The 15,281-nt window shown below is 38.7% G+C and overlaps 1 protein-coding gene and 1 long non-coding RNA gene across 2 annotated transcripts in view; one reads left to right on the forward strand and one right to left on the reverse strand.

Moving 5' to 3' along the window:
- Positions 1–976, forward strand: part of GADD45A (growth arrest and DNA damage inducible alpha) — a 3,238-nt gene extending 2,262 nt beyond the window's left edge. Inside the window, exon 4 of the mRNA XM_040470592.1 lies at positions 294–976. Within this exon, the coding sequence (XP_040326526.1) occupies positions 294–407 (114 nt within the window). The 3' untranslated portion in view covers positions 408–976. The remainder of the gene's footprint in view (positions 1–293) is intronic.
- Positions 977–2,521: 1,545 nt separating this feature from the next.
- Positions 2,522–11,505, reverse strand: LOC121027287 (uncharacterized). The gene is made up of 3 exons (XR_005788643.1): positions 11,259–11,505; positions 8,481–8,485; positions 2,522–2,534 (listed from the first exon to the last, which is right to left on the reverse strand). It is a non-coding gene; the product is annotated as an uncharacterized LOC121027287 (long non-coding RNA).
- Positions 11,506–15,281: the final 3,776 nt, after the last annotated feature.

The following is a 15,281-nucleotide window of genomic DNA, read 5'->3' on the forward strand; positions in this document are numbered from 1 at the left end:
TATATATATATATATATATATATATATATATATATATATATATAAAATGGGTCAGAGGGTTGCATGCATTCAAACTTTGCAGAGTATGGTTTAGTGGAGAATTACCCTTAATGATTTTGCAGGAAACCAACTACCTAGAAGAAAGCTTATTTTTTATGGTTGTAACTGGTCTCTATGTCACACAGCCAAAGTATAGAACGTTCAGGTTGTCTTCCTCTTAAAGTGAGTGTAATTATTAGCAAATGCTGATTTTTTTTAAAATGGTGAATTTATTTTTCTCAATTTGTTTCCAGAATCCACATTCATCGCAGTGGAAGGATCCTGCCTTAAGTCAACTTATTTGTTTTTGCCGGGAAAGTCGCTACATGGATCAGTGGGTTCCAGTGATTAATCTCCCCGAACGGTGATGGCATCTGAATGAAAATAACTGAACCAAATTGCACTGAAGTTTTGAAATACCTTTGTAGTTACTCAAGCAGTTACTCCCCACACTGATGCAAGGATTACAGAAACTGATGTCAAGGGGCTGAGTGAGTTCAACTACATGTTCCGAGGGCCCGGAGATAGATGACTTTGCAGATGGAAAGAGGTGAAAATGAAGAAGGAAGCTGTGTTGAAACAAATACAAGTCAAAAGGAACAAAAATTACAAAGAACCACGCAGGAAGGAAAACAAACTATGTATTAATTTAGAATGGTTGAGTTACATTTAAATAAACCAAATGCGCTTTGTTAAAGTTCAAATGTGCGGCAGTAGTTTGGGTATTTTTGGTTTATGTGCCCTCAAATAAAAGAAAAACAGAAAGGGTTGATCCTATTTTAAAACCATATTTTATTGTATTTTGATGAGATGTTAAATTCTCAAAGTTTTATTATAAATTGTACTAAGTTATTTTATGACATGAGAAGTTATTTATGCTATAAATTTTTTGAAACACAATACCTACAATAAACTGGTATGGAATAATTGCATCATTTATTAATGTGTGCTTTTGTTTCTTTTAACTTGGAATGTATTTTAAATAAGTTTTTTTTATATGGAAAAATTAAAACCCTTATGAAATCATATATATAGTATATGTGTGTATCTCTATATATAGATAGATCTCTGGTGTGTGTGTGTGTGTGTGTGTGTGTATTTTTTCCCACTTTTAAACATTTGAGCTGGATGTGGCATAGTTTTATTTTTTATTCTTTATTTAACAGACATTTTTACTAGGGCCCTACTCTATCTACATGGTGTCAAAAGTCAGAAAACCAAAGGTGATTTAAGAGGAGTTGGGGGTCGCAGTTAGGGAAAAGGTGTTAGAGACTATACTTGCAAAATCTGAGTAGTTATAGTTCAGTGATATTAATGTTATAAGAAGACTATATGCAAAATACTAAGGAAGCAGAAAGGTGAAAGTGACCGAAGTTAACCTGCAAGACCAGGGAAGGTTTTATTGGGGAGACAGCAAGTTATGTGGGTCTTAAAACACAAGTGTCACTTCCCCAGCTAGGATGCTGTTGGCAGTGACACTAGTTTGTGCAAAGGTGTGGAGCCCTGAAAGACCAAACCCTGTTCAGGGAACAAAGAGTGATTGTGTGTGCGCCTCTGGTGTAGAAAAGAAAAAGGAGAGATAAGGTTGAAAAAGTAGGTGGGGATTAGGCCCAGACTATGAAGGCCATTCTGTTTCACCCTCAGGCATTTGGGCTTCCTTCTATAAACTTTGGGGATTCAGCAGAGGCCTTCACACAGGGAGTGACGTGATCAGTGTTCTAGGAAGATAACACTGGGGACTGTGAAAGGGGTTATTGGGATAAGAGGCTGTAGGTAATGCCAACCAGGAAGTGACCGTACCAGTCCAAGGCTGTGCATTTTGCAGAACCATATTTAAGGAATAGGGAAGTGGCCTGGCAAAGATTTCTGGTGCCCTTATTCTCTCCAGAGCTGTATGTTTTCCAGCTGAGCATTTCTGCTATGGTTTTGAGGGGTCTGGTTAAGTTAGATGGGGCAGATGGAAGAAGAGAACAAAATAAATGAAAGCCTTCAGCAGAACAATCATCTCTTAGTTGGAACAGTCACTTGATAATTAACTGCAACAATCTCCTGTAGGTATAGCCAAAGAAAGCAAAAATGCTTACTGAGAAGTCTAACATGGCTTTAGTCCACGGGATATTTTTTTTTCTTTTTTTTTTTTTTTTTGCCTATTTGGCAAAGGGCACCCTCAATGGCCCCCCTGCCATCTGTCTCCCATCCTTGTCATGACCACATATAATCAGGGAAAAGCAAAAGTCTGGAGAGAAAAACAAACCAACTAATACTAACAAAAAGCTCCAAGTTTCTGCATTTTAAGAATAACATGAGCCCGTGTGCCCTCCACCTTGCAATTAAGTTTCTCTTTTTCCACATCTTACAGAAATGTGGGTTTTTAGGCCTTGTTTAAGCTCATTGTATTTTATTTAAGCTGGTGCCTAATCCAAAGCATAACTAGTATTTAATACTTGTTTTCCCAAAAGATTGAGAGCAGTGAGTTTTCAATAGAATTTTCTTGCCTTCCTACTAAGGATTTTCAAGCCTCTTCCTCAGTTGCCTGATTTAAAACCCTTGCAAAGATGAGTAAATTAAAGCAGGAAGCAGGGAAGAGATCGGCAGCGTCGCCTGGTGTTGAAGACCATGGGGAGCAGCCAGTATTAGCCCCTCTGCATCTCGTTCTCCTCATCTAAAGATGGAGGTAAAATTACCCAGCTTGCAGAATCGTTACCTCTTCTACAAAACTGTATCTTCCCTAAAGGTAAGAGCTAATGTCTGGTTCATAATTGTAGCCCAGGATTTAGCACACTTGTCAGCAAGCAGTAGGTATTGAATTAGTATTTGTTGACTCAATGAATGATTTAGAAATAATGAATGCAAACTACCTGGCATATAATAAAGTGCTCAGTATAGTGTGTCTATTTCTAAACTGCAATAGCAATAGGGAAACTAAAAACCATCCATCAGACAGATTTCTCTGATGCCTTAAAACACAGCATAAATATATTTATTTTGAGAAAGGAGTTTAGAGTCTCTATTCTAAATCCATAGTGCTTAGAGGTATGAAGCAATTAATAGTCTACATTCTTCAGAGTGTTTTGTTTCAGGAAGGTCCCAACAATTAATGCAGAACTCTTGTTTTGGGTTTTGCTTTAAGTTTTAACTGTTGTTATTCTTCCCTGACGGAACATAACGCAAAGTTACCATTGCATTGAAAAACCCAATCATGAAACAGTTGATTGTAAACACGTGTGCAACTACCCAGACAACGTCTCCCTCTAATTGGTGTTAATATTCTTCAGTTGTTGCCTTAAATGCTATGAAAACCTACCTATTGCAAGTAGGTGGAAATGTTACAACAGGAACAAAGCTCTCTTCATCTAACTCAGGTGTGCTGAATGTGGAAAACACCTATTTTTTCCACTGGCACCTTCACCTCAGTGTCATAGACGGCATTGCCTCCTCCTTTTACAATTAACCAAAGCCCTCAGTAAGTTAAACTTCTATACTACAAGGACTCATGAAGGTAACTAATCACCTGTAATACATACATTACTTTCCAAATAAACGAAAAGGGTTCTTTCTAGGAAAGAGCATTTGTATACTGTCAACTGGAAGCAGTTCCAAAGTTTCTTTTGAGATGCTTTGCTGTAACCCTTGTGAAACCATCATTTCCTCAAATTGCAACTATAGAGGTTAAATTTTGTTCTTCAATATGTGGTAAGAAGCTGCAAACAGTGTGACACGTGTTTCCTTCAAATGAACAAAACTCCCCATGGCATGATTCATAACACAGGGCCGGTGTCCCTGAAATTGCACTGAATTTTTTTTTTCTTTTTATGTATTTATGTATGTATGTATGTATTTATTTATTTATTTTAAGTTTATTTATTCTTTCAATATATGAAATTGTCAAATTGGTTTCCATACAACACCCAGTGCTCATCCCAAAAGGTGCCCTCCTCAATACCCGTCACCCACCCTCCCCACCCTCCCACCCCCCATCAACCCTCAGTTTGTTCTCAGTTTTTAAGAGTCTCTTATGATTTGGCTCTCTTCCACTCTAACCTCTTTTTTTTTTTTTTTTCCTTCCCCTCCCCCATGGGTTCCTGTTAAGTTTCTCAGGATCCACCTAAGAGTGAAAACATATGGTATCTGTCTTTCTCTGTATGGCTTATTTCACTTAGCATCACACTCTCCAGTTCCATCCACGTTGCTACAAAGGGCCATATTTCGTTCTTTCTCATTGCCACATAGTACTCCATTGTGTATATAAACCACAATTTCTTTATCCATTCATCAGTTGATGGACATTTAGGCTCTTTCCATAATTTGGCTATGAGAAAGTTGAGAGTGCTGCTATAAACATTGGGGTACAAGTGCCCCTAAGCTTATTTATTTATTATGAAAGAGCACCAGCGAGCAGAGGAGGGGCAGAGAGAGAGAATCCTGAGCAGGCTCCATGCTGTCAGCACAGAGCCTGATGCAGGGGGCTCAGACTTACAAGTTGTGAGATCACGACCTGAGTCAAAACCGAGTCGGAAGCTTATCCAATTGGGCCACCCAGACACCTCTGCTTTTTAAAAAAAATTTGTTTTAATGTTTATTCATTTCTGAAAGACAAAAGAGACAGAGCACAAGCAGGGGTGGGGCAGAGAGAGAGGGGGACACAGAATTTGAAGCAGGCTCCAGGCTCTGAGCCGTCAGCACAGACCTGGACACAGGGCTTGAACTCACGAACTACTAGATCATGACCTGAGCCGAAGTCGGATGCTTAACTGACTGAGCCACCCAGGCGCCCCTCCTTTTTTTTTTTTCAACAGTCCTTAGAGAAACATAAGAAACTCTGTGAAAAGGCTGTATCATGAAGACCACCAAGAAATATTTAATGAGTCCTTACTATGGGCAAGGAACTATGCTAGTTATATTGAAGTCTGCAAAAAATCAGCCACATACTCTGGCCCCAAGGAGTTCATAGTCTAATGAAGCAATGAGACATGCACATCAGTAGATATAATCTAAGGTGAAAAGTACTCAGTAACAGAAGAAAGGCCCGGAGAACTGCTAATGGGATTCAAAAGGTAGAAATCCCTGGAGGGCATGTGGGGATGGCATGGACCAAACTGTAGCAATAAGCTCTTTGATCTGAAGCTAGCACTGTATTTTGCAAACCGCAGAAATTACTTAATTGATTGACTATGGAATATAATTCTGCTAGGGGCTGCAGAGAATACATAGATGTAGCCTATGGGAGGGTTTGCCCTTAAGTTTATAATCAAATAAGAAAATCAAGATCAGCACATTTATTCCTTTAGCACTATTTATTGAAAGGATGTACCTGACACTGTGTTAGGTCCTGGGGCTACAAAAGTGAAAAAGTAAGGTCTCCGCCTTTAGTGGAGATGCCTGACTCCTGCAATTTAGGGTGATAAGTGATGATGAGTAATATTCAAGGTCTGAGTGTTCCTGGGTGAGGAGCATTGCCGGAACAGTGAGACCTGAAGAATCAAGAGCTCGGCCAGGGGACTGTAAAGAACATTTGTTCCAGGAGGGGGAACTGCAGCTCCGAAGGTATGAATTCAAGGCATCTTTGGGGCTAGCTTCTGGGGGGGCAACCATAACAGATAGAGGGTTTACTACATGCTGAGCACTGTTCTAAGAGCTTTACGGTAACACATTAATATTCACAACAACCCAGTGGAAGTAGGTACTATTGTTGCCATTTGGAAAATGAAGAGATATATTTACCTGGAGTCATATTACTGTTAGGAAGTTGCAAATCCAGGATGCAGACCGAGGTAATCTGGGTCTAGAATTCTTATTTTCCAATGATGGGTATTGAAGTAGGAAAGGTGGTAGGAACCAGACCATGAAGGGCCCGTCCTATTAGTCAGCCTTTTTTATTAGGTGATAGCTATTTTAGGGGTGCCTGGCCGGCTCAGTTGGTAGAGCATGTGGACTCTTGATCTTGGTGTCGTGAGTTTGAGCCCCATGGTGGGCATAGAGATTACGTAGTAAAAAGAAAAAAAAAATTTTTAAACCACTTAACACTGAGAAAAGAGGCAGTATGCTATCACCAGCATGAAAGGCAAGGAAAAGATGCTATGGCTCACAAAGTCCTAGTGCAAGGTTAGAAACTGCTAGCTAAGAGAAGTTTGGCTTTTAAATGTTTAAAAAACTTTATTTTAAATCAGTTGTCAACATTTAAACATGGAGACATTTTTTAGAAAAATTCTGATTTCCATTGCTATCTGTGGCAACAATTGGCTGGAGTGCAGAGGAGGCTTTTCCCTTTTAAACAAGGATTTCCTGTTTGCCAGAGACCTTTCCCCTCCCAATTGTCAACTCAAGCCTGCTTGGACTCACTTAGGCTTCCCTTCCTAATCCTTTTAAGCATGTGGGGTTCACCCTTCACCTCCAACAATTCACATCTCTCAGTCTGGGCCTCAGAACTTTCCTGTATAAAGTGAGGTGTTTGCATTATCAGGATTTCCCAATTGTTCTGATAATAAGACCTGTGGGTGTTTGTTAAAAATGCAGCTTCAAAACCCTTCCCAGGAGCTTCAGATTAAGTGCGGCTGAGATAAGGCTCAGAATTTATTTTTTAACAAGCACTTCAGGTAATTCTTATTATCAGAGAAGTTTGAGAACTCTTGGCGTTCTTCCCACTGAATTTCAGCAAAACCATTCTACAAGTCTCGGGAGAGTGGGAGAGAAGGAGGGGGAAGCTCTCATTTGATCAGTCTCCAGTCTCCCTGATGCTAACCCACTAGGAGCTAAGGAATATACATTTCTCTGCAAAGGTTGAAGAGATCTTCAGCGAAGTGATAAAACCAGAAATCTTTGCTACTTGTGGATGGAGTTAGAATTTACTAGTTTACTAAGGTGGTTACTGTACAAGTTACAAGAACTCCAAAAGGCGAAAGAGTCTGCAAAACAGAATGGCGCTTAGCACTGCCTTGAACTGGCCTACTGACAGACCTGTTTATTATGTGCTAAACACAACACTGGGCACTTTGGAAGACAAGGAAGAACCTGATCAGAATGATCAAAACAACCGGTTGTTGATAGAGTAGTGCTTCGTGTCAGACACAAGCTAGGAGCTTGGGAAGTGAATAGAGTTCGTATTTTTATCATATCAATTAGAACTGTCTGGCTTATAACAAGCTTACGCATTTATTTATTTCAACGTTTATTTATTTTTGGGACAGAGAGAGACAGAGCATGAACGGGGGAGGGGCAGAGACAGAGGGAGACACAGAATTGGAAACAGGCTCCAGGCTCTGAGCCATCAGCCCAGAGCCTGACGCGGGGCTCGAACTCCCGGACCGCGAGATCGTGACCTGGCTGAAGTCGGACGCTTAACCGGCTGCGCCACCCAGGCGCACCTACATTTATTAATTTGAGTCCTTGCTAAAGCAACTCAGGTTCAGAGAAGTCAAAAGACACTTCCAAAGTCACAAGGCAAGGAAGAAGAATCAGAATTTTACTGTGAACTCATTCCTCTGTATGCTGGAGCTATCTCTTGAAGAGGCCAACCAGACAGCACAGGTTAGCCTGGGGGAGGATGAAACCAATTGGATCTAATCTTTTACTTATCCAGTAAGTAGGACAGAGCCTCAGGAAAACAAAAGGAGACAAAAACCAGGGGAGAATTCTAAGAATTGTTCTCTTTCATCTTAGAACTTCGTCAAGGGAAAAGTGATTTCTGTCCCTAGGTGCTTTAATGCTTTTATGAGTTAGCTTTTATGCTAACTCATTTTCTACAATCAAGCGCCTGAGAAAGAATTTAATATGCACAGAAGCAGCAAACTTTCTTAGTATCACCACTTAACACCTGATTATATCACTGTATTGTAATTGTATTATAATTATCAAAATACTAACTTCACAAGAAATGGCTTACCTGGAGAAGAGCCTTCTGATTTCCTTTTGCTTCCTTGTGTAATTGTTAAGGATTGAGCTGAAAAAAGATAAAGACTAAAAGTGTAGTAGTTAAGACAATGGGCTTTTATAACCAGAAAGACCAGGGCTTGGATCCTTGATTCTCGCTAGAACTTGAGAAAGTTAGTGTAACTTCTTTAAGCCTCAATTATTTCTCCTTTAAAATGGGAAAATAAACAAGGCTTATGTCATTGGTTTGTTATGAGGATTAAAGGAATAGTGCATAGAAAACACTTAGATCAGTTCCTGGAAGTACTCGATCTATGCAACCTAATGATAATTACATCCCCCATGAGTAATCTTCTATGTATGTAATGTTATGTATGTCTTGTATGTAATTACTCTGTATTTGCAAATTAGAGGGTGATTTAAAGAAAAAAGAAAACCCCCAATAAACCACATAGCCCAATGGAACAGAATATGGAAAGACACCATCTACTTAGGTTATGTTCATTTCAACTAAGCTAGTTTGTCCTCCACTTCTATTAACTGAATTTGGTTCTTTCTTGTTTATTTATCAGAACATTTTCTGTTCAAGATCAAAGGTCACACACATACTGCATGCTAAGCACTGTGCTAGAACTTGCTATATAAACATGATTATGGTACGGTCTCTACCTGCAGTCTAGTAGAGGAAGCTGACACATTTTCAAGTTGGTGTGGTGTCAGGGCAAGTTTGGGCATGTGCTGTGTGTGTGTGTGTATGTGTGTGTGTGTGTGTGTGTGTGTTTAGGGTAGTGGTGGTGGTAAGGAAGCTTTCCAGGAAAGAGAGATGCTTGACCTGAGTCTTGAAGCATGATTAATAACTAGTCAGGGGAGAAAGGTGTGGCCCATGAGGGACTCTTGTAGTCTGTGGTATTTACTAGAGGATTAAGTGTTAAGGAAGGGAGTGGAGAAAGGTAGGCTGAAAAGGTAGACAGAGACCAGATCATAGTCTTGTATACCCTTTCAAAGAGCATGGGCTTTGTCCTGCAAGTATTGAGAGAATTTTAAGGGTTTTATGTAGAAAAGTAACATGGTTAAATTGGAGTGTTCTAGGGTGCACTCTTCTCAGATGGGTCCAGTTGGCCAGACTACAGGACGCTGGATGGGATTTAAAGGGGATAGTAGTTCATTGCTGTCCATCTTGACTCCCTGCCTCTTCATTCTGTGAATCTTCTTTCTTAGGAGTTCTCCCCACTTCAAGGGTAGATTTGTAATACAGGTCTAGCCAATCCTTCTGACTATGGTGATTGGTTTGGGGATAGACATGTGACTTCAGCTGGGCCAATCAGAAAACTTCCCAAGACATTTCCACTAGAGTAGAGAATCTCTTTCTGGTGTTGGGCTGATGCATGTGTCTGTGTTGCTTAGCAGCAGGCTTGCCTCATAGAGAAGTCTATTCAAGAGGAAAGGTCAGAGATGAAACCTGAAAGCAGAACTCCTGAATCCAGCTCTACTTGAAGTGAGGCCCATGGATTTCCAGTAATGTGCTTAAACAAGTTTCATTTGCAACTAAAAGTATCATGAACAATGGGTATTGAGGGATTTCTGGAATGTGAGATTCTTAGAGCCCAAACAAGAATAGTCCCAAGTAAGCCAAGATAGTTGGTTACCCCAATGCCAGGGGCAGCCACATAGGCTGGAGTCCAGATGGGAGGCTTTTGCAGTAGTTCAGCAAAAGGGATGATATAGGCCGAATTTGTAGCTGATGAGGAAAATCAGGATGGATTTGCGAAGTATTTGGGAAATGAAATGGGCAAGAATGGGTGATCAGATGTAACAGATGAGGGGAGATTCTTGAATGCCTCTTCAGTTTCCAGGTGTGGCAATTTAGTGATAGTGCTACCAATTAAATTTCAGGAAGGGAGATGGATTTCGACACATCATGTTCCAAGTCCCTGTGTGCTATCTGTTGAAAATGTCCAATAGGGTAGGTAAGTCTGATGCTTGGGCAAAAGATGGGTTGGATGTATAGATTTGGAAATCTTTAGCATATGAATAGCAGTGACAATGGATGGACTTTCCAAGAAGAATGAGTAAAATGGGAAGAGCAACAATGGGCTAAGGATTGCAGAATCCTTATGGGCTAAGGAGGCAGAAAAATGAAGAGACAGGAGGGAAAAAGGAGAGTTTGATATCACAGAAGTCAGTGATGCAGAATGATGAGTTTATGAAAAAGAATGATTCAAGCAGTTGGGTCCTTGAAGCAGAGACTGAAATGCTCCATTGAATTTGGAAATTGGGAGTTCATTGGCCAATTTACTGGGTGAAATCAGTTCCATTACAATAGTGGGAGTAAAAGCAGGATTGCAGCCAATTGAGAAGAAGGGAGGTGGGGCAGAGAAGGCAAAGAAGGCTGATCACTCTTTGGAAAATTTTAATAAAGGAGAGAAGAAGGCAAGGGGCTTTGGGAATAGCTGGAGGGTTTGGACTTGACCTCGAGGTTGCTTCTCAACCTGTGCATCTGATGGAAGATACTCGGATGGGTGTGATGGAGACATTTGAGTGTGAGAAGATAGAAAGTTTGAGAATTCAAGCCAAATGGCCCCAACATTTTGTTTGTTTGATGGGGAAGGCAGAATTGTTTGCCTGGTAGGAAGGTGATAAGTAGGAGGGTTTGAGGAGGGTGATAATGGTTTGGAATGAAGGAACTAGACAGGTCAAATGAAAGAATTGTGAGACACTACTGGGGACTCAGCAGAGATTAGAAACACTACTGCCAGTTTCTCTCCACTACTTTATTTTCCTCTTACATTCTAATTACCTTTGAAAACAAAGGCTATGGCAGGACCCTGCTTAAAAACCTCTACCAACTCCCTTCCCTTGCCTGTATAATCAATACAAACTCATAGCCTTTGACTTGACTCAAACTTCCTTCCCAGCCTCATCAACCTTCTCCTCCTCATACACCTGCCACAAATATCTGGGTTGTTTGAATACCCTAGACTCATTTAGAACCTAGTGCATTTGCATACACTGTCTTCTCTGCTGAGACTATCCTGTCCCTGTTCTTCACTAACCAACTCCTGCCCAGCCTTCAAGACCCAACTGATATATTGCCTCCTCTGTGAGAATTTTTGATTTAGGCAGAGCCAACTTCTTTATCATTTTTAAAAATTTTAATTTAGGGGCCTGGGTGGCTGAGTTGGTTAAGCGTTTGACTCGATTTCAGCTCAGGTCATGATCTCCCTGTTTATGCAATTGAACCCTGCGTCAGGCTCTGTGCTGACAGTACAGAGACTGCTTGGGATTCTCTCTGTGCCTCTCTCTCTTCTTTCTCTCCTTCTCTCTCTCAAAATAATAAAACAATAAAATACAACTTAATTTAATTTTAATTCTAGTATAGTTAACATACAGTGTTATATTAGTTTCAGGTGTACAATATACTGAGTCAACAATTCCATGCATCACCTGGTGTGAATTCCATTCATCACAAGTGTACTCTTTAATCCCCATCACCTATTTAATCCTTCTCTCTACCCATCTCTTTTCTGGTAACCCTCAGTTCTCTATAGTTAAGAGTCTCTTTCTTGGTTTGTCTCTTTTTTTTCCTTTTGTTCATTTGTGTTGTTTCTTATATTTCACATATGAGTGAAATCATAATATGTGTCTTTCTCTGGCTTATTTGGCTTAGCATAGTACCCTCTAGATCCATCCGAGTTGTTGCAAATGGCAAGATTTCATTCTTTTTTATGGCTGAATAATATTCTTCTTCTTGATCCATTCACCTATTGATGGACATTTCCATAATTTGGCTTTCATAAATAATACTGCTATAAACACAGAAGTACATGTATCCCTTTGAATTAGTGTTTTTGTATGTTTTGGGTAAATACACAGTACCATCATTACTGAATCATAGGGTAGTTGTATTTTTAACTATTTAGTGAAACTCCATACTGTTTTCCACAGTGGCTGCACCAATCTGCGTTCCCACTAACAGTGCAAGAGGCTTCCTTTTCTTCCCACATCCTTGCCAACACTTGTTGTTTCTTCTGGTTTTGATTTTAGCCATTCCGATAGCGGCGAGGTGATATCTCATTGTAGTTTTGATTTGCATTTCCCTGATGATGAGTGATGTTGAGTATCTTTTCTTGTGTCTGTTGACCATCTGGATGTCTTCTTTGCAGAAAAGTCTATTCATTTTCTGCCCATTTTTAAATAAGATTATTTGGTTTTTGGGTGTTGATTTGTAGAAGTTCTTTGTATATTTTGGACACTAACCCTATATTGGATATGTCATTTGCAAGTATCTTCTCCCATTCAGTAAGTTGTCCTTTAGTTTTGTTGATTGTTCCCCTTGTTTTGAAGAAGCCTTTTATTTTGATGTAGTCCCAATAGTTTATTTTTTGCTTTTATTTTCCTTGTCTCAGGAGACATATCTAGAAGAATGTTGTTATGGCCAATGTCAGAGAAATTACTGTCTGTGCTCTCTTGTAGTATTTTTATGGTTTCAGGTCTCACATTTAGGTCTTAATCCATCTTTAATTTATTTTTGTGTATGGTGTAAGAAAATGGTCCAGTTTCATTCTTTTGCATGTAGCTGTCCAGTTTTCCCAACACCATTTGTTGAAGAGACAGCTGTCTGTTTCCCATTACATATTCTTTCCTGCTTCATCAAAGATTAATTGACCACATAATTGTGGGTTTTCTATTCTGTTCTATTGATCTATGTGTCTGTTTTTGTGCCAGGACCATACTTATTTCATTACTACAGCTTTGTAATGTAACTTGAAGTCTGGAATTGTGATGCCTCCAGCTTTGCTTTCTTTTTCAAAATTGCTTTGGCTATTCAGAGCCTTTTGTGGTTCCATACAAATTTTAGGATTGTTCTAGCTCTGTGAAAAATGCTGTTGGTATTTTGATAGGGATTACATTAAGTGTGCGTATTGCTTTGGGTAGTATAGACATTTTAAGTTTTTGTTCTTGCAATCCATGAGCATGGAATGTCTTTCCACTTGTTTGTTTCATCTCCAAATTTTTTCATCAATATTTTATAGTTTTCAGAGTAGAGGTCTTTCACCTTTGATTAGGTTTATTCCTAGGTATTTTACTATTTTTGATGCAATTGTAATGGGATTATTTTCTTAATTTCTCTTTCTTCTGCTTCATTATTAGTGTATAGAAATGCAACAGATTTCTGTACATTGATTTTGTCTTTTGTGACTACTGAATTCATTGATCAGTTCTAGTAATTTTTTGGTAGAGTCTTTAGGTTTTCTATATATTGTGTCATCTGCAAGTAGAAGTTTTATTTCTTCCTCACTGATTTGGATGAATTTCATTTATTTTTGTTGTCTATCTGCTGTGGCTAGATCTTCCAGTACTATGTTGAGTAAAAGTGAGGAGAGTTGATATCCTTGTCTTATTCCTGACCTCAGGGGGGACATCTCTCAGATTTTCCCCATTGAGTGTGATGTTTGTTGTGGGTTTTTCATATACGGCCTTTATTATGTTCAGGTATGTTCCCTCTAAACCTACTTTGTTGAGGGCTTTTATCAAGAATGGATGTTATACTTTGTCTTATGCTTTCTCTGCGTCTATTGAAATGATCATATGGTTTTTATCCTTTTATTGATGTGGTATGTGACATTGATTTGTGGATATTGAACCACCCTTGCAAACCAGGAATAAATCCCATTTGATAGTAGTGAATGATATTTTTAATGTATTGTTAGATTTGGTTTGCTAGCACTTTTGTTGAGGATTTCTGCATTAATGTTCATCAGAGATATTGGCTTGTAGTTCTGTTTATTTTGGTATAAGGGTGATACTGGCTTCATAGAATGAATTCGGAGGTTTTCCTTCTATTTTTTGGAAGAGTTTGAGTAGAATACGTATTAACTCTTCTTTAAATGTTTGGTAGAATTCACCTATGAACCATCTGGTTCTGGACTTTTGTTTGCGGGCAGTTTTTTGATTACTACTTTAATCCCCTTGCTGGTGATTGGTCTGTTCAAATTTTCTGTTTCTTCCTGCTTCACTTATGGGAGGTTGTATGTTTCTAGGAATGTATCCATTTCTTCTAGTTTGTCTAATTTGTTGGCATACAGTTTTTCATGATATTCTCTTATAATTATTTGTCTTTCTGTGGTGTTCATTGTTATTTCTCCTCTTTCATTTGTTATTTTTACTTGAGTTCTTTCTTTTCTTTCTCCCCCCTTCCCTTTCTCTCTTTCATCTGGCTAGAGGTTTATCCATTTTGTTGATGTTTTCAAAGAACCAGCTTCTGGTTTCATTGATCTGTTTTATTGGTTTTCTTACTTTCTAAATCATTTGTTTCTACTCTAAACTTTATTATTTCCTTCCTTCTTCTGGTTTTGGGTTTTATTTATTGTTCTTTTTCTAATTCTTTTAGGTGTAAGGTTAAGCTGTTTAGTTGAGATTTTTCTTGCCTCTGGATGTAGGCCTGTATTCCAATATACTCCCCTCTTTAGAACTGTTTTTGCTGCATCATACAGGTTTTGGACCATTGTGTTTTAATGTTTGTTTCTTTTCTTTTCTTTCTTTTTTTTTTTTTTTTTTACTTTTTTATATTTTTTTTCATTTTTGTTTGTTTCCATGTATTTTTTGATTTCTGCTTTTAATTCTTGGTTGACTCACTTATTGTTTAGCAGCATGTTATTTAACCTCCATGTATTTGTGGACTTTCCAGATTTTTTTCTTGTGGTTGATTTCTAGTTTCATAGCATTGTGGTCAGAAAAGATGCATGGTATGACTTTGATCTTTTTGGATTTGTTGAGGCTTGTTTTGTAGCCTAATATGTGATCTATTCTGGAGAATGTTCCGTATGCACTTGAAAAGAATGTGTATTCTGCTGTTTTATGGTGGAATGTTCTGAATATATCTAGTCCAGTGTGTCATTCAAAGGCACTGTTTCCTTGTTGATTTTCTGTTTGGATGATTTGTCCATCGATGTAAGCGAGGTGTTCTTTTACTGTTATTTGTTTACTGTTATTGTATTATTATTGAATTGTTCCTTTGTGTTTGTTATTAGTTGCTTTATGTATTTGGGTGTTTCCATGTTGGGTGCATAGGTATTAACAGTTGTCATATCTTCTTGTTGGATTGTCCCCTTCATGATTTTATAGTGTTCTTCTTTGTCTCTTTTTACAGACTTTGTTTTAAAGTCCATTTTGCCCAATATAAGTATTGCTACTCCAGCTTTCTTTTGACATCCATTTGCCTGATAAATGTTTCTTCATCTCCTCACTTTCAATCAGCATGTGTCTTTAGTCTGAAATGAGTCTCTATTAGGCAACATATAGATGACTTGTTTTTCTATCCATTACATCACCTTATGTCTTTTGATTGGAGCATTTAGTCCATTTACATACAGAAT

This window comes from Herpailurus yagouaroundi, unplaced genomic scaffold (genome assembly GCF_014898765.1).
Source record: "Herpailurus yagouaroundi ecotype Mexico unplaced genomic scaffold, PumYag 77, whole genome shotgun sequence".
Taxonomy (NCBI): Eukaryota; Metazoa; Chordata; class Mammalia; order Carnivora; family Felidae; genus Herpailurus; species Herpailurus yagouaroundi.